Source organism: Vulpes lagopus, chromosome 4 (assembly GCF_018345385.1).
Source record: "Vulpes lagopus strain Blue_001 chromosome 4, ASM1834538v1, whole genome shotgun sequence".
NCBI lineage: Eukaryota > Metazoa > Chordata > Mammalia > Carnivora > Canidae > Vulpes > Vulpes lagopus.
The window spans coordinates 133,468,385-133,495,784 of NC_054827.1; the positions used below are offsets into that span (position 1 = coordinate 133,468,385).

The 27,400-nt window shown below is 39.1% G+C and overlaps 2 protein-coding genes across 7 annotated transcripts in view; one reads left to right on the forward strand and one right to left on the reverse strand.

The window, feature by feature from the left end:
* The window catches only part of RFC1 (replication factor C subunit 1), a 76,020-nt gene extending 64,229 nt beyond the window's left edge, over positions 1-11,791 (forward strand). For all 4 annotated transcript variants that reach the window (XM_041751397.1, XM_041751394.1, XM_041751396.1 and 1 more), the window contains 6 exons: positions 800-954; positions 1,078-1,195; positions 2,911-3,056; positions 6,081-6,294; positions 7,395-7,586; positions 8,726-11,791. In XM_041751397.1, the coding sequence (XP_041607331.1) occupies positions 800-954; positions 1,078-1,195; positions 2,911-3,056; positions 6,081-6,294; positions 7,395-7,586; positions 8,726-8,809 (909 nt within the window). In that variant the 3' untranslated portion in view covers positions 8,810-11,791. The remainder of the gene's footprint in view (positions 1-799; positions 955-1,077; positions 1,196-2,910; positions 3,057-6,080; positions 6,295-7,394; positions 7,587-8,725) is intronic.
* WDR19 (WD repeat domain 19) overlaps positions 1-27,400 on the reverse strand; it is a 111,704-nt gene that overhangs the window by 10,578 nt on the left and 73,726 nt on the right. Inside the window, exons 32-37 of one of the 3 annotated variants that reach the window (XM_041751391.1) lie at positions 25,936-26,017; positions 24,052-24,202; positions 22,854-22,977; positions 21,940-22,016; positions 21,477-21,601; positions 11,418-11,675 (exon numbers count right to left, since the gene is read on the reverse strand). In XM_041751391.1, coding sequence (XP_041607325.1) covers positions 21,490-21,601; positions 21,940-22,016; positions 22,854-22,977; positions 24,052-24,202; positions 25,936-26,017 — 546 coding nt within the window. In that variant the 3' untranslated portion in view covers positions 11,418-11,675; positions 21,477-21,489. Of the gene's footprint in view, positions 1-11,417; positions 11,712-21,476; positions 21,602-21,939; positions 22,017-22,853; positions 22,978-24,051; positions 24,203-25,935; positions 26,018-27,400 lie in introns of those variants that run through there. The other 2 variants (XM_041751392.1, XM_041751393.1) reach the window with 2 other exon arrangements.

Below are 27,400 nucleotides of genomic sequence, written 5' to 3' on the forward strand. Positions count from 1 at the left end.
GCTTGATCTCATGACCCTGAGGTCATGACCTGAGCCAAAATCGACTCAGCCGCCTAGCTGACTGAGCCACCCAAGGCACCCCAATCACTAATCTTTTTATTGTCTCTGTAGTTGCATCAGTTTTCACAATGAGTCATGTAGTTGGAATCATACAGTATATAAACTTTAGGTTGGCTTCTTTTTTTCTTTCTTGAGAGAGTGAGCGAGTATGACTGGGGGAGGGGCAGGGGGTTAGGGAGAGAAAGTCTTAAACAGGCTCTATGATGCAGGGCTTTATCTCACGACCCTGACATCATGATCTGAACCAAAATCAAGAGTTGGATGCTTAACCAACTACCACCCAGGGGCCCCCAAATTGGCTTCTTTGAATTAGTAATACTCATTTAAGGTTTCTCCATATATTTTCTATGGCCTTATTATAGCTCATTTCTTTCTGTGCTGTATAATATTCCAGTGTCTGGATGTACCAGTTTATTCACCTTTTGAAAGGCATTTGGATTGCTTCCAAGTTTTGTCAGTTACGAATAAAACTGCTGTAAAGATCCATGTGCAGGTTTTTTGTGTAGTATGTTTTCAGTTTATTTGGATAAATACCAAGGAGGACAATTGTGGATGGAATGGTAAGAGTATAGTTTTGTAAAAAAATACTGCCAATCTGTCTTCTAAATGAGTATACCATTTTGCAATCCTGCTAGCAATAAATGAGAGTTCGTATTGCTCCACATCTTTGCCAGCATTTGATGTTGTCAGTATTTTGGACATTGGCCATTCTACTAGGTGTGTCCTTTCCTTTTTTTAGGGCCCGTTTGATGTTGCCCGGAAAGTGTTTGCAGCTGGAGAGGAGACCGCTCACATGTCACTTGTGGATAAGTCAGATCTCTTTTTTCATGATTATTCAATAGCACCCCTCTTCGTCCAGGAGAACTACTTACATGTGAAACCTGTAGCTGCAGGGTGAGTGATCAGTTAGTGAGGGATAGAATTCATACCCTCCTGGCACAGCGAAGGCCATATACCTGGGAAAGAGGGATATGAGATATGGACAGTGGTGTAATCCAGACTGGTTTATTTATGCAGGGGCGACATGAAAAAGCACTTGATGCTTTTAAGCAGAGCAGCAGATAGCATATGTGATGGTGACCTAGTGGACCGTCAGATCCGGAGTAAGCAAAACTGGAGTCTTCTGCCTACACAGGTAAGCACAGGGCTCTCCTTAAAATGCAGACTCTGCTTTAGTTAAAGAGAACAAAATAGCTTTTTAGTTCCTGGAGTTATTTGAAATACCAGATAAACATTATGGCTCTTAGGGCAAAAATAAAGTCTTGTTTTAAATTAAATCACTCTGTGGTCACAATTGTGATTTCTTAATAAAAATTTTTTAAAAAGCCTTATTTTTCAGGGTTTCAAAATGTTTTATGTAAATTGACATAGGGAAATAGGAACATTAGATTCTTGACGTAAGTAAGATGTCAGTCAAAAGTTTTATTTGCTCTGCTTTACCTTAAGAGTCCATTTCTTTTTTGTCATTTTTTGGCTCTCCTAAATGGTTACTAAGTAGCTCCTAGTTGAAGTAATGCAACCAGGGCAGGTCAGCAGCTGATATGTGAGTAATAATAAGCAAGGGACTTTTGGGAGGCCTCCTCCTCTCTTAATTCTACTTATACATTGTTGGAAAACAAAAAATAAAGATGCATTCTGGATGTAAAGAATCCTTTCTATTATGTTTTACAAGTGTTCACTTTTATTTTTTTATTTTTTATTATTTTTTAAAAATTTTATTTATTTATTCATGAGAGACACACACAGAGAGAGAGAGAGAGAGAGAGAGAGGCAGAGACACAGGCAGAGGAAGAAGCAGGCTGCATGCAGGGAGCCTGATGTGGGACTCGATCCCGGGACTCCAGGATCACGCCCTGCGCCGAAGGCAGGCGCTAAACTGCTGAGCCACTTGGGGATCCCCAAGTGTTCACTTTTTAAACTAATAATTGTACCTTTAAGAATTTATCCTAAAGAAATAACTTTAAACATAGGAAAAGATTGCTGTACAAAAATACTATATTAGTTTTGATACTGTAAGACATTGGAGAAAATCTCCATGTCTAGCAATAGAATGATTATGATAAATAATCTTGATGGACTATTACGCAGTCCTTAAAATTATTTATAAAGATTGTCTAATATGAAAAAATGCTTATGAGAGAATATTGTTAGAATAAAGCAGGATACAAAATTTATGTGTAATTCCAACTTCAAGAAAGTATAAGCCCTGGATAAAGAAGATATTCAAGAATACCTTTTTAAAAATCTTTTCTTGGGGCACCTGGGTGGCTCAGAAGTTGAGCATCTGCCTTTGGCTCAGGTTGTGATACCAGGGCCCTGGGATCGAGTCCTGCATTGGGCTCCCTATAGGGAGCCTGCTTCTCCCTCTGCCTATTTCTCTGCCTCTCTCTCTCTCTCTCTCATGAATAAATAAATCAAATCTTTAAAAAATAAATAAAAATCTTTTCTCAAGTGCCGGTTTACTTAATACTCTATTCAGTTTTCTATGCTTTGATCTACCTGTGCTGTTAATAGTTTATGTTAAAGACAGTCATGTTCCTCTTAAAATCTTTTGTGCATCATCAAGTTTCTTGGGGTCAGTTGGTGTGGAGACCTAGTTAGCAAGATCTCTCTCAGGGTCATAACGTGTTTTGGACTGATCTGTTGTGTTGTTTTCTCTGGGAGTAGCTTCCCTTACCAACAGACGAGAGACAGAGGGAAAGGGTGTGATGCCCTGGAATTAGGTGCCTAGGACAGTGTGGCTTCGTTTGCCAGAAACGACTCAGAAGCCAACAGCTGTGTAGGAAGCAGCTTTGTACTGAATTCAGATTGTGGACTGCAATTGATTTTTTTTTTTTTTTTTTTTTTTAGGCCATTTATGCCAGTGTTCTTCCTGGAGAGCTAATGAGGGGGTACATGACCCAGTTTCCTACTTTCCCAAGCTGGTTAGGGAAGCACTCATCTACTGGCAAACACGATCGTATTGTACAGGATCTAGCACTGCACATGAGTCTCAGGTAAGTGGTATTAGTTCATGTCTGGCATTTTATCAGTATAGCATATTTATCCAGTGATAAATCACTCACTTTTATCCAGTGAGCATAGTGTAAATTAAAAGATTTGTGTTTTAGTTGTGATTTTATTGCTAACTAGATAAATGACCCTGGATAAGTTCCTTATATATTGTGGGCCTGAGTTTTATTATCTATAATAGGTATAATACTTGTTTTATCATTTAAAAGGATACTTTGAGGATGAGCACAGTTGGTAGATGTGCCATAATTTTAAGATAAATATTGAAGCTACGTAAATCTGAGGTAGTGCTACTATTTATTATTGTGATTACACCTGTTACTCGTAGGGATACATAATGTCTCAGCTTCCAAATAATTTAATAGGAAAAAAGAGACTATTTAAATAAATGAACTAGTTTTTACCTATCCTAGTAATAAGCTGAACTAGTCATTTAGGATTGGGGACACAGTTTAGCATATAACAACAGGAGGCAGATGTGCAGATGATTGAAAAATCAGTGTGCTTGGAGAAGTTTAATGAAGTCCAAAAATTCTTGTTATTTGGTACAATTTTGTTAAAGTTGAAAAACTTAGAAAATGTGCACACATCCAAATATTCAGTGAACTTTAGGAATTTATTTTTAACCACAAAGCACTACTTGAGTAGTCTTCTTTCTTTTTCTAATCTCTGGAGGGAATATTCGTTAACATTGGTCCACTCTTAACTTCTGTTTGAAGCTGAACTGAAATGCTTCCTTTCTACTGTTCCTATAAAATTCTGACTATGTTCCCTCTTCCTAGCCTATAGCATGGCGCTTTTTTTTGCCACTCTTGTATTAGTTTCCTATTGTTGCTATAACAAATTGCTAAAAATTTAATGGTTTAGGGGTGCCTGTGTGGCTCAGGCAGTTAAGAGTCTGCCTTCAGCTTAGGTCATGATCCTGGGCTCCTGGGATGGAGCCCCACATTGGGCTTCCTGCTCAGCAGGGAGCCCGCTTCTCTTTTGTCTGCCATGCTCTCTTCTCTCTCTTTCTCTCTCTGTCAAATAAATAAAATCTTAAAAAAAACCCTTAATGGTTTAAAATAACACAAATTTATTGCTGTCTTAGGATGCAAAGAATGTCCTGGATTATCTGGGCAGGCACAGTGTAATTACAAGGATCTTTACCAAAAAGAAATAAAAGGGAGACAGCAGTATCTAGTCAGAGAGGGAAAGAGATTCTAAGATGTTACATTGTTGGCTTTGAAGATGGGAAAAGAGACCATGAGCCAAGGGATGTCTATGGCCTCTATAAACTCTGAAGAGTTGCTTTCCTCACTGCTCGTGGTCAAAGTGCAAGGCTTGGCTCTAAGCTCTTTTCTACTCCCTGCCCTCTGCTTTTAAAAAAGGTGATGCATCCCTGTGCCCTGGTGGTAGGTATTCATCTTTGATGCCCCCACTGTTTTCATGTAGATCATTGGCATTGGACTTCCATCTTGTTTTGTGGCTGTGCTTTTGTATGTCTGTCCCCTTTTCCTGTTAGACCGAACATTTCTGGTGATAGGAACTGAGGCCTACTCATCCAGCACATTAAATTGCTCCATGAATGTTCCTTAATGAATCATATACAGGACATTGTCATTGTCAAAGGACATCTATAGTGAATTCAGAATTTTTAGAATAAATTAGGACCTTCCTATTTAATTTTTTAACCCTAAGTCCTTGAACTTTTATAGATCTCAGTTTATCTTTAAAAATGGAAGTACTATTTTAGTATTAGTTCTAGTTAGGGTGATAGATGCCATTGCGCATCTGAAAGCTCTTTGATTTTTATTAATCCCAAAGGCAGTAAAGTACAAATAATGCTAGAGGAATTACAGATTTCTGAGGTTAAGAACCCTTGATTTAGGAACACTAGATGATACCTTTAGACTTTTCTAGAGGTATTTTCTGTGATTGTAAGTAGAAGGTAACAGTAATTAACAAAATATGAGAGAATACTTTTGAGAAAGGTTTCATGATTTTTGTAGGCACTGTGGCTTAGGGCTTGTCTTCAAGCACTAATAGTGCTTGGTTATGGAAGACTACTGAATCTAGAGGAAACGGGTGAATTTAAAATACGAGTTTTTGGATTCTTTGACAGGAGCAGGGTTCTAGATTTCTGATCAAGAGAACTCTTCAGTTACCTAAAGGCAATAGCAGGGCCCATTAATAATTTAAAAATGTTTATGGGTTCTGAAGCCCAGCAACTTTTGAGGTTTCTTGTTTCCTTATTTGATGATGGAAGCAGCTGGATTGGAAAGGTTTAGATTGGTGGCATTTTGTTCTAGTTTTGAGTGACCATATTTTAAAAGCGAGTGAGAAAGTCATTTCATGATAGCATTGTTGTTCTCAGCAGATGCGAGATTTTTTCCTGAAGCCTTCCTCTCACAAGTGTGGACCACCTTGTGATTCTGCAGGGACATTTTTGGCAGTTTTCTAAGTTTGGGGAAAGCCTTGCTCTAGAACTAAAGATTTCGGAGTAACCTCATATTAGGAAATATGAGGGAAACATTCATATATAATTTTGCGTGTTATAATCAGAGATCAAATGGTGTTACAAGCCCTCATGTAGGAAGTAGCACCGGTACTTGAGGTAGGAAATCTCACTGCCTTTTCCCGATGCTTGTAATATTTGGAACTGGGAATGAGTAATATTTGGTTATAATGAGTATGAGCACATAGAAGTCCTGTTGTTGCCAGGCCTTGAGAGTAGGTTGGAAGTAGAACCTACATTTGTGTTTTTCATTCACTGATGCAGATAAGTAGGAAATCCATTCCCTTTGAGCACACTGGTGTGTATCCATTATCCTGATGTTGTAGTGAGTGCTAGGCTTTCTCTACCAGCTGATTTATTTTTATTTTTATTTTTTTTTCTCCCAGCTGATTTAAATAATAGACATTACATTGGGCATTATTAAAGGTGGATTGAAGTTGAGCATTTATGTCTTGAGCTTGGTGGTAGTTTGCCACTGACTACAGTTATGCCTCTTTTATTTTGGTTTAAGAACTTATTCCAGCAAAAGGACTATAAACATGGATTATCTGTCACATATAAGGGATGCACTTGTACAGCCCTTGACCTCACAAGGGGTAGAAGGAGTACAGGATGTTATTGCTCTTATGGATGCCTACTACTTGATGAAAGAAGACTTCGAGAATATCATGGAAATTAGCAGCTGGGGAGGGAAACCTAGTCCCTTCTCCAAGCTGGATCCCAAGGTAAATTACGTAACTAACCCACTGGTTCTCCATCACTTGTAATTACCAGGTTTATAGTAGGAATATTTCAGAGATGTTGTAGGTGCTTTAAAAAGATTTAATTTTTCCCTCTTAAATGCCTTTTTGCTTCTTATGGTCTATGCTTTCCATATTTGAGTGCAGTATTAAGAATGGACTTCTGCATTTGACCTTAACGATTTGTAGTTCTATCATTGCTTTACATTGAGTGAAAAAGCAAGACATAAAATCTGAAAAGCAAATATAAATGTATTCCTTATAAAAGTGGGCGGATGAGCCTGGGAAAATAAATCAGGTAGTGGTAATACGAAAACAAAGTTGTTTGTATTGGCTGAGGATTTTGATACTTTTTCTTAGTTTGCCTAATCTATGAATTTAGTATTTATTATAGTTGGACATTCTATTATGTAATAATGTATTCCTTACTTTCATTGTATAAAGTGACATAACATGAATTTGTAATATCCAGTACTTCATACTCTGCCTGTTTCTTTTTTCTATATTTCTAGATGTATTCTCTATGGCTTGCCTTCTCTAGAATTTTGACCTGACTTTATAGTTATGGGTAAATTCTCATGAGAGACCTCCATTGTTAGTGTTCAAGGACTGAATTGTACAATTATGTTTAGAAGTTTCAAATTAAGGCTTTTCAAGTTACTTAGTATCTTGAATTAACCACTACTATTATGGTAAAGGAAATTTATGTATTTTGTGATAATTTAAGGCCAACTTTTAATTTGTACCTTACTGTAAGTCTTTTTTGATTTATTGATTCATAGGCTTCTCACTTTGTAAAACTGTGGAATGCGATAAGCAGGCAAAAATGAGGAGTTAAAGTTCTTTTTTTTTTTTTTTCCTAATGTTCCCAAATACTAGTTCTTGTTTTTGAGTCATGGGCTTTATTAAGAATGTCATGAAAAATATAGACTTCTCCATAGAAAAATGTATGTAAATACACTTACATGTACATGCATAAATATTTTGCTAAATATTTCAAGGACCCTGCAGGAACTCATGAAACCTTTAAATGTATTGTTTGGCACTTACATTTTTAACAGACTCTTTCTGTTCCTTTTCTATAGGTGAAAGCAGCCTTCACAAGAACCTACAATAAGGAAGTCCACCTTACTCCATATTCACTTCAAGCAGTAAAGACACCCAGACACAGCACAGGCCCGGCACTGGATTCCGAATACAGTGAAGAGTTAATTGAAGATGACTCTCAATCTGATGAGAAAGACCAAGACTCTATGGAAACTGATGGAATGATCAAGGTAGTATTTTAAGCTATAGACAGGAAATGCTATGATACACGCTCAGTAGTTTATCTTTTCTTGTGTAGAACTTGCCTTCTGAAATTATTCAGGGCCTATGTTTAAGCTTTTACGTTAATTACTTTCAGGGTAGAGAAGTGTAGATTTTATTTTATTTTTTAAATTTATTATTCATGAAAGACACACAGGCAGAGACATAGGCAGAGGGAGAAGCAGGCTCCATGCAGGGAGCCCGATGTGGGACTCAATCCCGGGACTCCAGGATCACGTGCTGAGCCACCCCGGTGTCCCAGATTTTATTCTTATAGTCAGCTGCTTATAATAGTGGAAGAGCCAGATAGCAAGAAAATAGGCCATCATATTAATGGTCATATGCTGTGTTAGAAAAAGTACCATTTTTATTTGGCCATTGTTGTGTGCTTTACCACAGACACATATTTCTACAGTTTAAGAAAAACATTTTCAATGAAACCATTTCTCTCTTCCATAATTGGTGTTTTACTATAGCCATTGAACTGCCTATAGAAGTTTCTGAGAATAAAACAATCTTGTCTTGTGCTAGGAAAGATTAAAATCATTTATGGTGTCAGCCCACTGTTTACCATTGGCTAAGGCAAAGGAATCTAGTCTGTTCTCTTCTATCCTTAGTGTGTGTCATCCTTGTTCCTCGTTTCTGTTTTGTATATGCAGAGGTAGGAAAAGTGGCCTGCGGTGTAGCTCTCTAGTCTTATGTAGACATATGAACAGAATTCCAGGCTCAAACTAACTGAACCTGTTTAGATCTCTAATCTGAAACCGAAAGGAAAGGAAATTCACTAAAATGTTACCTTATTAGTAAATTATCTCCTACTCATTTTGTCTTTCCTAAATATACCTGTGTCCTAAATCCAAGAAACTGTATGCCTTGGAAATATATCTTAGTTCTAGATTCTAAATAGCTTTTCAGTAGTTAAAGGCTCCAGACAGCCTAGTTGTTGCTTGAAAGTAAGCTCATCAGGCCTAGTGGTAGTTGAAGATGTTTGCAACCTTTCTTTTTACTAAGTTGCAGGTAAAGATTTGCTTTATTTTAGAAATTAGTTTATTTCATTTACTCATAAGTATAGCTATTAACTGTTTTGTGCATTCTTTCCTCCCAACAGAAGAAGACAAAATCTTCAAAGCCTTCAAAATCAGAAAAAGATAAGGAGTCCAGAAAAGGAAAAGGAAAAAGTTCAAAGAAATGAAACTGTTTTTCACTACTGACAGCCACTTTTTACTCACCCTGTTGACCAGTCTAGCTTGTCTAGATAATGCCTTGTTTTTTCCAAAGGAATCATATTTTAGCATAATGGGGCAACTCAGTTATCCCATTATAAATAAGTGGTGGTACAGCTAGAGGGATGTAACCAGTAGGCTAACATACACCTCTTATAGAGGTTGATAGGACTGCCTGGGTCCTCCACTGTCCCCTGTTAATCTACTTGGATTGTGCTTCAAATTGTGTATAATCCAAAACTACATGTGGGCTTTGGAGTCAGATTTTAGTTAACAATAATATGCCTGGGAGCATTGGTACTTAAGGCAACTTTTGTAGGCTTAAGAATTTATCCTAATGGCCTTTATAGGACCGGTGCTGATCTTTTTTTTAAAAGGTAGTTATTATTAATGTGGTGAAATTTTGTAAATAAATGCTAATACAAAACAGTCACCACCTAGAACTGGTATTCTTTGTATATTGTCAAATATCTTCAAAATATAAATTAGGAATAAAAATGTTCCATGTGATACATTTGCAAATTCTTAAGAATGTCAATCTTGTACAGTAAAATAATATGTTGGTATATTACATTCCTTACTAGTTTGCAAATGATTGGGTAAAAAGCTAATTCCTCACTAACGAGCTATGTGATGCAGAACTATGGCGTTTGGACAGTCAGAACTCTAATGCCCAGCTTGATTACCTCTACGAGTGCCAGCCATCTCTCTCTCGTGAACATTGTGTCATGGAGAGGCCTCTGTGGTATTATTACTAGAAGGTATGAGGGGCTGGCTGTTAAAGGATTGGCGCATTTTTATCTTTCCAGAGTCTTAGCTCATCGGGTTCAGACCAGTAGAGTCTAGGCTGGGTCAGACATAATCTTTGTCTCACTCTGGCTTGGGACAAAATGAACACTGGCTTTTGTTTACTTTGTCTCTGGGAGAGCTGGTTCTGCTCTGTGACTGATTCTACAAACTGTACTGGAATTTTAGATTATACCTGTACTTGCTGGGTGGCTTTGAGGCTGTGGAACTAGCCTGGAGTTTTGTTGTCTATTTGGAAATTTTGTCAGTAAATGCTCAGAGGTATGTGCTAAAAGGAATGTAAAATTAGGATACTATTTCCTCCCTTTAAGTAATTGACAGTCTTGTTTGGGAGGTGAGACAAAGTTCTTGAGACCTATAAAGTGTATTTACCACTTTAGTGTGAAAAATGTCTTTCATGTAGACTAAGTTCATTATGGGAATGAAACATTGCCTTCAGCCTTGCCCCTCTCTGTTAAAGCCCAGCTTGAAACTTCTGCTTCAGGGAAGATCTCCTTGATTGATAACTGCCTCACCTCACTAGTGGGGTGAGCATGGCTTTCTTTTGCATATTCTTCCCTTTCTATTGCTTTTTGATACGAAAGTCATGTCTGCCTACTTGTTTGTTTTTTACTCCCTAGGAAAGGGAGTGTAATCTACTTGCAGCCAGAACAATGAATAATGTCTTTTACTGTAAATTATGATTTTGTTATTAATTCTAAATGCTCTATGATTGGCATAATCAGTGTATAACTTTTAGATTTAGAGATTATATATATATGCTTTAAAATATGAGGAGGACAGCGTGGGTCTCCTGAAGCTACATGATGCCACATGCCTTTGCAGAATAAAACTGCATTACTTCATTTGAGATCCATGGTGTCTTGGCCATTTTGGAAGCTATAACAAACTACCGTGCTTTATTGTTCATCCTGTTAAGTTTTAGCAGTCCATTATTATAGCAACATTGTTTGGCCTCTTGAAGTTATTAACAAGGAACAGTGTTGTTGTATGTACTAGGAGGAGTATCTTCCTAAATAAGTTCTGGTGTCATTATGCTTATAGTGAATATTTAAAGCTTGTCACTCCCCAAATATGATGTGCTTTATTCTCACAGATCCCAACTGCCTATGGCTCTTATTCCTGTAACTTTACAACATCCCTCCAGTGATAGCGGGAAAACAGGATAATAGGTGGGTTTACTGGTAATGACTAATATCACTTAGTAAAGCCAAGGCCTCTGGGCTATTCTTTAGCCAGCCTTTGTGGGAGGAAGATCAGATCATAAAGTTGGAGGCATTATGTATGTGGATACTTGGATGCAATAAAACATTATTGGCACTTGGGTACTACCGTAGGCTTGCAACTACCTCTGTAATACTCAGGATGCTGGTGGCTGTACTGTAAGATCCTATCATCGGAAACATTCAAAATTAGGCTACATGACTCATTTCTGCCAGCTGCTCAGACTTTGGTAACATTGGCTTTGGACAGCAAGGAAGCATATACTGATGTAAGAAAAATATGGAGTAGTGTGGGATACCGGGAAGATTCTGAATAATGTATGTCTTCAGAGGAAGTCAAGTGATTTACTTTTGTGAAAGGAATTAATGACTCAGGAGATACAAGCTTATGATTTATAGTTTCATTCTTTCAAATTGGTGTTTTTATTCTAAGACTAATTCTACTAAACTTAATATCTGTGCTGCCCAAACTTCATGATGTGCTGCAGAGCTATTTTCCTTTCTTCCTTTTTCTATCTCCAAATCCAAGAAAACAAACATTACAATATCTAGTCAACAATTTTATTTTAAAGGAGATATTTCAAAATATAAAAGTTATCAAAATTGAATATTTACAGTTACATCATAGGCTACTATTAACAGTGCAGAGCATAGAATATATAAGACTTTGAAGAACTCCATGAAGATAATAAACAGCGAGGTTATATGTCATTGTTTTGCCATTCTACAATGGCACCTCTATAATGTCTGTGACTTGGAGAGTCTTTTCTGTATCCAGAAACCACAGGGGTAAAAACTTGGCTTCCTGTGGGAAAAAGGTATCTTTTCAGGAACATTATATCTTGGAGAAAAAAAAAAAACCCACATCTTAGAAGTGTTTCATGTAACTGGCATGCAGTAATAAAGCAAAGCTATATTGAAGTTTTTGCTCATTTTTGGAACGTGAAGCAGAATGACCATATTCAAGTTAGAAACCGCTGGTCTATTATCAATACTGAGTTTAAATCTTGGCCTTGACTGAAATCGTACAGGCAAGCTGTTGGACTGTTACTATAAAGTGAGGGTGGTGATAATAGCTACCTTACTGGAAAGAATGGGAAAATACAAGGTAAGTGCTCAGCAATCTGTGAAGATTTTCTTGAAATTAAATGGTCATTAATGATTCCTTGTCTAAGAGGAGTCAGTGAACAGCTGTTCCAACCAGTACTCATTGTACAGTAAGACATTTATAGTGACTTCTTCAAAAGATGGTGCATAATCATAACTTTCTGAAGCATAATCTGCAATATATATGAATCATGGGTCTAAGCATCTACAATAATGCAGGGATACCATTTGGAGAGAGTGTATGTAGGATTAAAAACACAAGAAAGATCCTACTTTGGCAGAATTCCATATTATCCTCATGCAGATACTGGTTACAAACTTGGGACAAAATATAAGTATTCAAAGGCATTGGAGAGCAACCAAAAGCTGGTAGAAATTGGAAAAGGTGTCAACTCTTGAAAAAAACAGAAGTCTGCTGGGTAAGATTCATCCTCATATGTGTTTGCACCTGAGAATAAGTCTATGACTTACTAGTTCAGACTCAGAGAAGAGACTTTGGATCTGCCAGAACTACTGAAATGTGAAGGAGAATATCCTGAAAAGAGCAATGCCCCCCAAATCTGCATATAAACTCACGTAAACCCTTTTGAACTTCACAGGCTTATTCTGGACTAGAAGCAACACAATTCCATGTTGTAGGGAATGCCATGTGTTAGGAAACTGAGGGCTGTTTCTAGGATCTGAAGGCCTTAGTACTCTGACAGTAAAGAATGGAATTCCATCAACAAACAGGCTAGACAAGAACCTCACATTAGATTGCAGCTCCAACCAACTGCAGCCTTGTGAGACCTTGAACGGAAGACTCTGCTAAGCCACGCCTATATTGCTGATCCACAGAAACTGTGAGATAGGTTCTGGTTCAAGATGGCAATGTAGGAAGATCCTGAACTACCTCTTCCCGTGGATGCAATGCATCTATAGCTACATATAGAACAAGTCTCTGAAAGAGAGCCAGAAACTAGCTGATCAACTCCTGCACATCAGATGAACAAGAAAACACCCAAATTAAAATGGTAGGAGAGGGTGAGAAAATCTTGCCGTAAGCCCACCCCCAGGATGATGACACCCAACCGGGAGGGAACTCAACAACTCCTAACTTCTCCCTGAGGGGTAAAGGATCTGGACCCCACATTTGGAGTCCTGACTTTTAAGACTACCACCTGAGAGATGGGCTTCCCAACACCTCTAGCTTTAAAAGGCAATGGGCCTTGTGTCCATGAGAAGTAGAGGACATAGCAAACTGAAAAACAGTTCAAAACGAGTTCACATGATCCCGTGGCTAATCCCCCGAGGCCTAGCTCAGAGGCAGCAGACTGAAATGCATCCAGTCTGTGAAAAAGGCCTAATAATCTTAAAAGCTTTGACCTGAAGGGCAGGCTTCTAATTTAACACATACTTAGGGACTAACTGCAACACACTGCAGAGTCTAGCAGACACCATCTTTGTGTTCTCTCTCTGCCTTGTGCCAGGTGGCCAGTATCTCTCAGGAACTTGTGCACAAGTCTGGCACTCCAGTTTTTACAGCTGCCACCCAGGGGACACCCCTTCATCACCTAGCTCTGGTGGCTAGTGGGGCTTATGTTTGCAAATCCAACTGGACTGTCACAAACAGTTCTTAACAAGCTAATCTGCCAGAGCTTAATGCAGAGGCAGCAGACAGAAATGCCCAGTCTTCCCACAAAAGAGGTTTATTTGCTTATCCTAATAACTGTAGGTCCAAGTTGCAATCAGCCTGCATGCAGGTACTGACTGATTTCCCCCCCCCCCCCCCCCCTTTAGGATACTGACAGGTCTTGGCATACCCTCAACTACTGGGAGCAACTATGAACAAAGAAGAAAGAACCAGGATAGTGTTGAATGGCTAGGCTTATTTCCTACATGAGTCCACTCCAAGATTGGGGGAGGTGGCTGTTTTAGCTAATGCATAGAAACCAACACAATCAGTGAAAATGAGGAAACAGTTCCAAATGAACAGGTAAAACCTCAGAAAAAGACCTTAACAAAATGGAGATAAGTGATTTACATGATAAAGAGTTTACAATGGTCATAAAACAATTCATGAACAAAGTGAAGAAAGTACTAAACAAATCACAGAACTTGAAGAATACCACTGCTGAACTGGAAAATACAAAGAACGGTTCAGTAACACTAAAACAGAAAGGATCAGTGAACCTGAAGACAGGTCCATGGAACTCATCTAATCACAGCAAGAAGATTTAAAAAAAAAAAAAAGTGATTACAGCTTAAGAGATTTATGGGATAACATCAAGCCAACCAATTTTCACATTATATGCGTCCTTAAAAGAGATGAGAAAGAGGGTGAAAATTTCCCAAAGGAAACAGACATCCAAATCCAGGAAACCCAGTTCCAAACAACAGGAACCCCAAAAGACCCACAGCAAGACACATTGTAATTAAATTGTCAAAAGCTAAAGGAGAGAAACAACTTGTTATATACAAGGAAACCTTGTAAGACCCTTAGTAAATTTTTCAGTTAGAAACCTTTGCAGACCGGAAGACCGTGGCATGGCTGCTGAACGAAAAGTAATGTGAACCAAGAATACTCTACCTGGCAATGGTGTCCTTCAGTATTGAAAGAGACAGTTTTCCAAACAAGGAAAAGCTAAACGAGTTCATTATCACTAGACCAGCCTTACAGGAAATGTTAAAGGTGCTTTAAACTGTTTAGTAAGAGGAAAACCTATGAAAATATGTATCTGAATATTTAAAGGTTAATATATAAATTCAGAATAATCTTATATTGTAATGGTGGGTTAATCACCTACAAAAGTAGTAAAATAACCATAATGACAACAGTTTAATGGACCCTCAAAATGTTAAAGATATAAACTATGACATCAAAAATAGAACGGGGGTAAAAATGTAGAACCTCAGAATTTACCAGCTTACAATAGGTCTAATGTAAGCCTCATGGTATTCACAAAACAAAAATCTACAGTTGATACACAAAATATAAAAGTAATCTAAGCATATCACTATAGAAAACAAATCATAAAGAGAGCAAGAGAAGAAAGGAACAAAGGAATTACAAAATTTCCAGAAAACAATAAAAGTGGCAGTAAGTCCATATCTATCAATAATTAAATACAAATGGGCTAAATCCTCTGATCAATAGAGTGGCTGAATGAAGAAACCATATCCATCTATCTTGCTGCTGACAGGACACAGTTTTAAGGACAGACACAGACTGAAAGTGAAGGAATGGAAAAGATAATTCAGGCTAATGGAAGCCAAAACAAAGCTGGAATAACTTTATATTAGACAAAAAAGGTTTTTGAAACGAAGACTAACCAGAGACAAAGAAGGTCATTACATAATAAAGAAGTCAACACAAAAGTGAGTATAACATTTGTGTATGCATCCAACATAGGAGTATCTAAAGATATAAAGCAAAAAGTAACAGGTCTAAAGGGAGAAATAGCAATTATAATAGGGGTAGGGGCAGACAGTGGATAGATCATCCAAACAGAAAATCAATATAATGAAACAGTGCACTTAACAGACATTTACAGAACATTTCATCCAAAAGCAGAATACACAGTTTTAAGCACACATGAAATAGTCTCCAGGACAGATTGTAGGTTAGGCCACAAAAACAAATCAGTAAATTTAAGAAAACTGAAATCATAGCAAATATTTTTTCTAATCACAAAGATACGGAACTAGAAGTCATAAAAAGAAAACTGGAAAATTAAGAAATAGTGGAGATTCAACAACATGCTGGAACAATCAGTGGGTCAGAGAAGAAATCAAAAGAAAAAACATACCTTGAGACAAGTGACAATGGAAAGACAACATACCAAAACTTAAGGGATGCTGCAAAAGCAGTTCTAAGAGGGGAGCTCATAGCAATTAGTGCCTACATCCAGAAACAAGAAAGATCTCGAGTTAAACATATCTTACTTTATACTCCAAGGAAAGAGAAAGATAAGAACAAACTAAGCCTAAAGATAACAGAAGCAAGAAAATAAAGAGCAGAAATAAAGGAAATAGAGACTAAAAAGACAATAAAAGAGCAATAAAACTAAGAGCTAAAGAAAATAGATGAAACTTGAGCTAGACTCAAACAGAAAAGAGATGTTACAACGGATAAATACAAAAAGACTACTATGAACTATTATACATGGACAAATGAAACAACTTAGAAAAGAAATGGAGTATTCCTAGAAACGTACAACCTTAACAAGACTGGATCATGAAGAAACAAAATCTGAACAGACCAATTACTAGCAAGAATATTAAATCTGTAATCAAAAAGCCTCCCAGCAAACAAAGTCTAAGACCAGATGGCTTCACTGGTGAATTCTACCAAACACTTGAAGCATTCATATCAATCCTAAAAATAATCTTCCAAAAACAGAAGAGGAGGGAACACTTCCAAACTCATTTTATGTGGCCAGGAATAGTCAGATACCAAAACCAGACAAGGATACCACAATAAAGAAAATTACAGGCTAATATCCCTGATGAAAATAGATGCAAAAATCCTAAGCGGTCTATTAGCAAACTGAATTCTTTTTTTTTTTTTTTTTATGATAGAGAGAGAGAGAGAGGCAGAGACACAGGCAGAGGGAGAAGCAGGCTCCATGCACCGGGAGCCTGACGTGGGATTCGATCCCGGGTCTCCAGGATCGCGCCCTGGGCCAAAGACAGGCGCTAAACCGCTGCGCCACCCAGGGATCCCAACAAACTGAATTCAACAATATGTTAAACGGATCATCTACCATGATCAACTGAGATTTATTCCAGGGATGCACAGATAGTTTAGCATTCACAACCAATCAGTGTGATTGGTCACATTAATTAAATGAAGAATACAAATCATATGATCATCTCAGTAGATACAGAAAAAAGCATTTTAACAGTATTCAACATCCACTGATAAAAGCTTAACTAAAGCAGGTACAGAGGGAACATCCTCAACATAACAAAGGCCTTATAGGGTAAGCCCACAGCTGTCATCCTCCTCAGTGGCTAAAAGCTTTTCCTCTGAGATAAGGAAGAAGATAAGGATGCCTACTCTTGCCACTTTTAATGAAACATACTACGAGTCCTAGAGCAGTTAGGCAAGAAAAAGAGAAGGCGTTCCAATTGGAAAGGAAGAAGTTAAAGTGTTACTATTTGCCAGAGACATGATATATAGAGAAAACCCTAAAGACCACTAAGAAACTGTTAGAGCCTAATAAGTGAATTTAGTGAGTTGCAAGATACACAATATACAAAAGTCTGTTGCATTTCTATATACTAATAACTATCAGAGGTTAATAATCCCATTTACAATTGCATAAAAAAGAATGTATAAATTTAACCAAGGAGGTGGAAGACCAATGGAAGTTTTTGCTGAAAACTGTAAGACACTGATGAAAGAAATTAAAGGCAAATAAATAGAAAAATATTCTGTGCTCACAGATTAGAAGAATTAAAATTGTTAAAGTGTTCATACTACCCAAAACAATCTACAGATTTGATGCGGTTTCCAATGATGTTTTTCACAGAAATAATCCTAATATTTGTATGGAACCATGAAAGACCCTGAGTAGCCAAAGCAATCTTGAGAAAGGACACAACTGGAGGCACATTTCCTGAAACTATATTACACAGCTATAGTAATCAAAAATGGTATTGGCATAAAAACAGTAAGTCACAGGCAGCCCGGGTGGCTCAGTGGTTTAGCGCCGCCTTCAGCCTAGGGCCTGATCCTGGAGACCTGGGATCGAGTCCCGCGTCAGGCTCTCTGCATGGATCCTGCTTCTCCCTCTGCCATTCTGTCTCTCATGAATAAATAAAATATTAAAAAAAAAAAATAAGTCACATAGTAGATGTGAAGATCAATGGAACAGAGAGCTCAGAAAAAAAAAAACTATATACGGTCAGTTAATTTGTGACAAAGGAGCCAAGAATATATAATGGGGAAAGGAGAGTCTCTTTAATAAATGGTGCTGGGAAAACTGGACCACTAGCTCACACCATACATTAAAATCAACTCAAAATGAATTAAAAACTTGAACGGGAGACCTGAAAGCATTAAAACTTCTAGAAGAAAAGATAGGGGGTAAGCTCCTTGACATTAGTCTTGGTAATGATTTTTTGGATTTGGCAGCAAAGCAGATATAAACAAGTGAGACTACACTGAACTAAAAACCTTTGCAACAAAGAAAACCATGAACAAAATGAAAGGGCAACATATGGATTGGGAGAAAATATTTTTAAGTCATAGATCTGATAAGGGGTTAATGTAAAAAAACCTCACATAGTTCAATTAAAAATGGGCACCGGATCTGAATAGAAATTTCTCCAAACAAGATACACAAATGGTCAACAGGTACATGAAAGGGTGCTGCTGCTAAATATCACCAGTTATCAGGGAAAGGCAAATTAAAACCACAATGATGTATCACCTCACACCTGTTAGATGGCTATTACCAAAATGACAAGAAATCACAAGTGTTGGCAAGGATGTGGAGGAAAGAGAACCTTTGTGCACTGTTGGTGGGGATGCAAACTGGCAGCAACGGTGGAAAACAGTACAGAGGTTCCTCAAAAAATTAAAAATAGAATTATCATATGGTCCAGCTGTTCCACTGTTGGGTATTTATCTGAAAAACAAAATCACTGTCTTGAAAAGATATCCGCACCCCCTTGTTCATTTTGGCATTATTTACCATAGCCAACATAAGGAAACAACCCAAGTGTTCATCTATACTGGATAAAGAAAATGGCACAAGTGTATGCAGTGCACACACATATCACAGGAATGTTACTCAGCCATAAGAAAGAAGGAAATACTGCCATTTGCAAGAACATGGATGGACCTTGAGGGAGGGCACTATGGTAAGTGAAACTAGCTAAAGACAGTACTGTATAGTCTCACTTATACATACAAAAAAATTGAACTCCTAGATACAGAGAATGGTTTGTTGTTGCCAGAGGCCTGGGGTGGGGAGTGGATGGAATGGATGAAAGTGGTCAAAAGGTACAAGGTCATAAGTCCTAGGGATGTAATGTACTGCATGGTAACTACAGTTAATCATATTGTACATTTGGAGGTTACTAAGAGATTTAAAAGTTCTCATTAAAAAAAAATGTGTACCTCTGTGTGGCGATGGATGCTAACTTATTGTGGTAAAATCATTTCTGTATATATAATCATTATGTCATACACACCTAAAACAACTGATGTCAATTATATATCAATAAAATTGACATAATTAATATATATTGTTTTAAGATGCTAAATTTGTGATGTCATACAGCCACAGGAAAATTAAACATTCCAATTAAAATTTGAGCAAGTTTTAAAAATAGAATTTGACAAGCTGATTCTAAAATTTTATAGGGAGATGGAAAGGATTAAGAGTAGTGAAAACAATCTTGGAAAAAATGATAACATTGTTGGATCTAACATTGTTGGATCCACAGTACCTGATTTAAAGATATACTAGAAAGTCACAGTAGCTAAGATAGCGTAGTATTGCATAGGGGACAAATACATCAAAGGAAAAGAAGAGAGGTCCAGAAATAGATCAATATTTAAAACCTCATTGGTTTTCAAAAAAAACCACCCAAGTAATACAATAGGCAAAGAAGACTTTTCAGCAAATGGTGTGGGAAGGCTGGATATCCAGCTGGGGCAGGGGGAATCTCAATCCTCCTCTCAGAGTGTAAACAAAAATAATTTCAAAATGGATCATAGACCTACAGCTTCTAGAAGAAAACATACCAGAATAAGCCCGGGACTTGTTAGAAGGCAAATACTTTTTTTGACAGGATACAATAACCATAAAACTTAAAAATGTATAGATTATAATTCATCAAAATCTCATCAAAAGACAGCATTAAGGAAAAGAGTTGGAAAGCCACAGAAAAAAAACTTGAAAAATATATCTGACAGACTTATATCTAGATACAAATAAAAGAAGTTTTACAACTCAATAATAAAAAGACAACCCAGTAACAATGGGGAAGAATAATCTTTTCAGAAAAAGATACTGGGACATGTACATGGCAAAAGAAGGAAGTTCCCTCTACAGAATGGGAGAAGGTATTTGCAAATCACGTATCTGATAAAACACCCATATCTAGAGTCTGTTAAGAATTCTTATAACTAAAAAAAAAAAAAAAGAATTCTTATAACTCGGGACGCCTGGATGGCTCAGTGGTTCAGTGTCTGCCTTCAGCCCAGGGTGTGATCCAGGAGACCCGGGATCGAGTCCCACATCAGGCTCCCTGCGTGGAGGCTGCTTCTCCCTCTGCCTGTGTCTCTGCCTCTCTCTGTGTGTCTCTCATGAATAAATAAATAATTTTAAAAAATTCTTATAACTCAACAATAAAAAGACAAACTAGCCAGTTAAAAAATGGACAAAGGACTTGAATAGACAGTTCTCCAAAGAAGATACACAAATGGCCAACAAGTACATGAAAAGATGCTCCAAATCCTGAGCCATTAGGGATATGGAGATCAAAACCACAATGAGATACCACTTCCCACCTACTAGATGATTATAAACAACAAGGCTGACAAGTGTTGATGAGGATGTGGGGGCAACTGGAGCCTTTGTGGGGGAAATGGAAGAGTTGCAGGTGCTGTGGAAAGCAGTTTGGAATGTTCAAGGAACAGCAAAAAGGTTAGTGGGGCTGCTGCACAGTGAGCAGAGGTGGTGGCCGGCAGCCTTTGTTTTTGCACATGTGATTAAAAAATCCCGGGGGGTTTATGAAGGAACTTGCTACACTGCAGGTAGTCTGAGAGGACTCACCATGGACTGGGTGACGGGGGTGGGGGTGAGGGTGAGGGGAGTCACACCTAACGACCAGGTTCCCACCAGAGCAGCTGCTTGAGCGGAGCTGCTCCTGACGGAGGGCAGGTTGTGAGAAAAGCCAGAGTCCCATTTTAAGCAGGCTAGAGAAGATGCCGTGGCAGGGACTGAGCTCCCTGCTTCCCTTTGAAGAGTCTGCCGCATGTGGGCAGGCTTTTGGCTTCCCAGGTAGACACGACATTTCCCTGCCTCCCTTTGCAGTATGTGTGGCCACGAGTAAATTCTTGCCAATGGAATGCAAATTGAAGGGGTGTGTGCAGCTCTCATGTGACAAAAAATGAGACTTGGAAAGAGGGATTTTTCAGATCTATGGATGCTAAAAGTTTTATTCAGAATATATTTATTCTGAACTTTAAAAAGCTCCATTGTTATTAGTTGGCTCTAGATTTAATGGACTGATTAAAAAGAAGCCCTTATAATTTGATAAAATACATTATAGTTGGAATCCGTGATGCTGCTTGGCCAGAAAGCCTTTGTCACCATGGAGATTGTACACTCTGCATGTTAGCATTGTTTAAGGACATTAAAGTTTTGTTGTCAAGATAATTCAAATCTGACAAGTTACACGATGCACAAAAAGGAGCCACTGCCAGTACAAACTGTAAAACTGTCTACTCTGTGGACCCTCGTGCCCTGGGAAAGTGAGTAGATGGTCTGGCACTTACCTGCACATGCCGCTCACTGCTCCACCTCTGTTCGCAGGTACTGGGTACAGTCTGAGATTTTTTTTAGTTGAGCAAAGTTTAATCTTTCTGAACACATAGGACATGTGCTTTCAGTGTTTAACAAACTGTTTGGGGGAGGGAAAGCAGAGTAGATTAAATATGTAATATTCGTTAGCTTTGGGTTATTCTAATGAGAAAAACAACCATTCCTGTTTATACCTCCTTAGTACATATTCATCACGTGATTTAAGAATTAGGAATATTCAGTCTCATGCAAGATCCTCTTTAAGGAAAATGTTCTTTTTTTTTTTTTAAGGAAAATGTTCTTAAAGGTCATAGAAGGTTTGGATCTTTAGAGATCTATAGGAACATGAATAAGGAGACCTTAGAATAAAAGAGTGATTGAATGAAAGGCCTATTTTTGGGTAACTCTGTGTGACTGAATGAAACAATGCACACTTACATCTTAAATTCTGAGTACAGAGCAGGGAAATCGCAATGTGGACACACAGTCCAATCATCTTTCAACATATGTCGACCCTGGAAACAGTACATTTAAGAGTAAAATTCACTGAAAAAAATTCCTGCCATTATTCAATTATAATAAACGTATTAAGATTAAAAGCCAGACCTCTAAATTAGGCGAGTAATAGAGATGGCATCAAACAGACTGAAGCCAGATATCAGTTATCAAATTCATGTATAAAAGAATAGTCTTGAATTTTGTGACATCATTACCTAAATTTATTTCCCTTTATAATAAAGTTTAAGATAGTCTAGTGATTAACAAATAATCTGGTATTTAAAATTTCCTAATGGGGGCACCTGGGTGGCTCAGTGGGTTGAGTGTCTGACTCTTAATTTCAGCTCAGGTCATGATCTCAGGGTCATGGGATTGAGTCCTGCAAACCCCGTGTCAGGCTCTAATGCTCAGCGTGGAGTGTGCTTGTCCCTCTCCCTCTGTTCCCCGCCCCCCCCCCCCAATCAGTCCCTTGATTGTGCTTTCTGTCAAATAAAATAAATTCTTTAAATTTTTTTCTACTAGGTAAAAATTAATAATAAAAACCACCACTTATTCAGTATGGCCAGTAGTGTACTAATAAGCCTTCAGACTGTTCTGTCATCAGCCTGCAGTTTATCTCAGTAGGCAGGCATTGTTATGGTTGGACCTAGCAAAGTAAAGCAAATTGCAGGTTATATAGCCAATCAAGCGGCAGAGAAAGGATTTAAGCCCAGGAACATCTGATTGCCAAGTGTGCTTTATACACATCAGGTATTCAAATGGTCTCCCTCCCCCACTATATATATGTGTGTGTGTGTGTGTGTGTGTGTGTGTATGTGTATATATATATATATATATATTATAAACAAACTTACTGTTGCAATGCAATATGGGATGTTATTTTTACAGCCAGGACAGAGGAGTTCACATTCTGGGAGAAGAAATTCACAGAATGGACATGGGGTTGTGGCTTCTTCTGTCTCAGATGTATCAGGTCTCCTGTGAGAAAGAATCCTGTGTGACATGCCTGCTTCTTCACAGTCAGAATCTGACACTAGAGATAAGCTCACTGTCGGTCTGCACTCCAGAGCTCCGGGAGGAGGAAGAGGAATTAAGATGGGTCAAACTGTAGCATTATACAGGCACTTGGGGGCTGCAGTTCTTAGCCTGTTAAGTGGCAGACAACATGGGTGGGTCTTGCCGTCTCTTCTCTTCCTGTGCCACTGACATGGTAAGCCTGCTTCTTCCCGTCTCTCCCTTTTGTGTCCTGAAGTGGTAAAGGCTATGCGGGGCTGTGCAAGAGAACTTTCTGTGACAATGGCAGTGTTCCAATTCTGTACTCTCCAACGCGGTAACCATGAACCACATGAAGCTTTTCATATGGATAGTTTGAGGAACCAAATTTTAAATTTTTTAAAATTTTAATTAATTTAAATTTAAGTTAGGGACGCCTGAGTGGCTCAATGGTTGAGCGTCTGCCTTTGGCTCAGGGTGAGATCCCGGAGTTCTGGGATCGTCCCAGGTCAGCCCTCCTGCAGGGAGCCTGCTTCTCCCTCTGCTCGTGTCTCTCTCTCTCTTTCTGTGTCAATCATGAATAAATAAAATCTTTTAAATTTAAGTAGCCATATGTGGCTAGCAGTTACCATATTAGAACTCCTAGTTGTGTAGGAATCTTATGTGGGGGGAGAATGCCTAGCATCTCTTCCAAGCTAGTGCCCAGGCCACAGTGGCACTAAATTGTCAGGGGAGATGTGCTCTAGCATTTCCCCCCCACCTGACTCTCCAAGGGAGGAGACTTCTGTGCTCTGGAGGACAAAGCTGGAAGACGCAGGGCTCTCTGCTTTCCTGGCATCAGGACACAGCGGCACCCACCCTGAGCCATGACACTTTGTTTAGGAATCAAATAAATCCTTTTTCAAGTCGTTATTGGGTTTTCTGCAGCTGGCAGCTGAATACAATTCTAATTGCTACCCCCAATCCATTCTCTTACTGAGCCAGCACATTGGCAGCCATATTGTAAAAAATACGTTTGTAAAATGTGATTAGATAGTAGAACCAGTTGTCACTGCCTACCTGACCATTGCTTCAATCTTCTTTTTGTATTTGGGGTCTATTTTGTTGCGGTACTCGGGCCTCATCAGCATAGCTGCGAAGCTGAAAGCAGAGTTCTTCAGGCCTGCTCTGTGACACTCGATCACAGTAGACGTCAGGATTGGCACAATGTCTGCAATAGAAACGGGACAGCAGAATGTACAGTGCCTCTACTGTCGTGATTCCATCCTCCTTCAGGAGGAAAACAGGATCACAGCTTTCTAAGTTTGCTTTTTTCTGGCAAAAAACCAGATATGACCTGTTTGTTGAATGAGGAAAGGGCATAGCAGTGCAGTCACTGCTTATCACAATGTCCTTCCTGTGATGATTCTATGTTTTGCCTTGTGACACCAGGTCCTGCACTCCCTTGCTGTCACCTTTTGCATGTATCCTCTGATACCACTGAGATGCATTTTTGCCTTTGAAAGGGCTGCCCGTGAATGGTAAGGGAGATTACTAATTTTATGCACTGGCCTCTCTACATGTGTCTGTTTCTTCAGGACAGATACCCAGAAGGTGAATTACTGGATCAAACAACATGACTTTTAAAAAAATGCTCCTAGCACAAACTGCCAAATTGCTTTCTAGAAAGGCCATACTGTTCCCCGGAGCAGTCATGAGAGTGCCTGTCCTATTACATGGTACAGAATTATTTTAAAGTCTTTTTCATGAGACAAAAAAGAATACAGTTATAGAAGAGGGGTTGCTGAATTTTGACCTGTGGGCCAAATCTGGCCCCCTGTTTTTGTATAGCTCATGAGCTAAGAACGGCTTTCATGTTCTCAAATGGTTGAAAGAAATTGAAGAAGAGTATTCTGTGACATGTGAAGATTAGATGAGGTTTAAATGTCAGCATCCAAGAAAAATAAAGTTCTGCTGGAACACAGCCATGCTCATTCACTTCCGTACGGTTTATGTAAAAATAGTAGTTGTGACCAATCGCTATGGTCCATGAAGCCCCAGACATTGACATCTGTACCTTTATAGAAAGATTTTGTTGACTCCTGTTGTAGAATGTGAGAAAGTCTATTAATTGAATGTTATAATGATGTGTCTTTTAAAATAATGGGACCATATTTATAGCAGCAGTGGCCTTTCATGGTTGAGGACAGAGTCAGACTTATTAGCTAACACTGTGATCTTGGGCAAGTGGTACTTCACTTCTTTTGCCTCAGTTTGCTTCTCTGTGAAACAGGGAAAATAATAATAGTACCCATGGGTGTACTTTTGAAGCTGTTATCCTTAGAAAGATCTGCTTGATCTTGGCTGGCATCTTGGAACTTGGAATTTGGGGAAGTTTCTGCCATTTCCAGGTAAGAGTGACTCACAGTGCCTAAACTCTTTGTACAAACAATGTGGTTTATGCCAAACACCTGCTTTCTGGGAGTTTGGAAATTTAGTGCATGCCAAGCAGGGGAGGCCTACATACCCAGCCCGCAGTACAACCCCTGGGCATCGAGTCTCTCATGAGCACCTCTGGTAGATACCATTTTATATGTGCTATCACACAACTCACTGCCGGAGGAGTCAAGAGTGTCCTAGGTGACTCCACTTGGAGGGGACTCCTGGAAACTTGCCTATTTTCCTCCGGACTCCGCCCCGAGTGCTTTTTCCCTTTGCCAATTTGGTTTTTGTATTCTTTTGCTGAAGTCAGTCTTAGCCTTCAGCACTACTACTATGTTGAGTTGTGTGAGTCCTAGTGAACTGTCAAACCTGGGGGTGTCTTGGGATCCCATTATACTGCTTCCTGGGGGGTGACTGTGAGGATTAAATAGGTTAATTTATGTAGAGAACAGTGGCTGGCTGAGTTAGTGACTGCTATTAATGCAGAAATATGGATGACAGGCTCTTCTCAACAGTACTTACGTGACGGAAACTTGCTGATGTTGTTGGCTACCCGGATAAGCATACGTGCCCCTTTCATATGATCTCCATTTTTAACGTGAATCTGAAATAAATGATGTATTTTACTAATTGTAAGATATTTTGATTAACCTTAATTCATGCTTTATTCCCTTAGATAATCAACTCCTTCATTATCACCCTGAACAGGGTCGTCCCATGATCCTCACAGCCTTTCTTGGCTTACTGGACTTGGGATTTCTCCTTTATTTCTCCTTCCAGCAGCTGCTGCCTGGCACCATGGCCTCACTGGCCTTACCCCTTCTCTGTGCTCTGTTTTTACTTTACACTAGACCACGTGACATGAGTTCAAATCCCTGATCTATCTTTTACTGGCCATCGTTGGAGGGTTAATAATACCAACTTTGCCAAGTTATTGTGAGACCTGAAAGTGGAGTCTCTCAGGCAGAAAGGATGAGTTGTTAAGGGAAGAGGGCACTGCTGTGGTAAGGCCAAGGGGCAGTGGTGGCTGGAAAGCCTGAGACTGGGTGAGTACGGAGTGTGTGGTCTGTGATCATGGCCAGGCCATGATGTCACAGTATCATCCAGCAAGATGGGGTAGCCCACAGAGGTGAGGCAGGATATAGGGGTGGGGGTGGAGAGAAGTAGACCCAGTAGGAGGCAGAACTGGTGGTATTTGGTGAGAATGTGCAGGGCGAGTTTAGAGTAACTCCCAGGCATCAGGTCTAAGTAAAAGGAAGATAGTATAATTTACTGAGCTCTGCAACATAATAAATATTAACTGAATCTCAAGAAGGGGTAGGGAATCCCTTGCTGCTTGTCCTCCACTGACTCTCTGGGCCTCAGAATGTTTGGTGTTTGCATTAAGAGTTGAGAACTGTGGCAATAGGGAAGAGTCACAGGGGTGCCCCTCAGTGGGAGGGGAGCAGGGTGTCTGGTTGGTCCTATGTAAGTGACAGGCCAGTTTTTGGGGCCAGAGGAAAAGACTTGAGAGCCATCCCTGTAACGAATGGTGGTAGAAAGCCCTGGTTCTGGAGGGCTTCTTAGGATTCCCTAACCCTTGCTTCCCGTCTTCTACCCCACAAAACTCCATTTTGCTGGATTCTGTGCTCCTAGCACATTGGCATCACCACTCATGCCTGCAGTTGAGAGAAGTCTCCCTTCTCCCTTTCTACTTCTTTCCATGTGAGAAGGGATGCTCCTGCTGCTCTGGAAGCAAATGTATTCTTGGGGGTTGCAAGTTGGAATTCTAGGGTTTTTTCTTACAGAACTGTGTGGCCTAATATGGTAGTCACTAGCCAGATACAGCTATTTAAATTTTAAAATTAAAATTATATAAAACAAATTTGGCTTATCAGTTGCACTAACTGTGCTTCAGGTGCTCCACAGCCAGGCCAGTGGCTGCTGTAGGGGGCAGCACAGACGCAGTACAATTTCAACGCTGTAGAAAGTTCTGGGGGATGGTGCT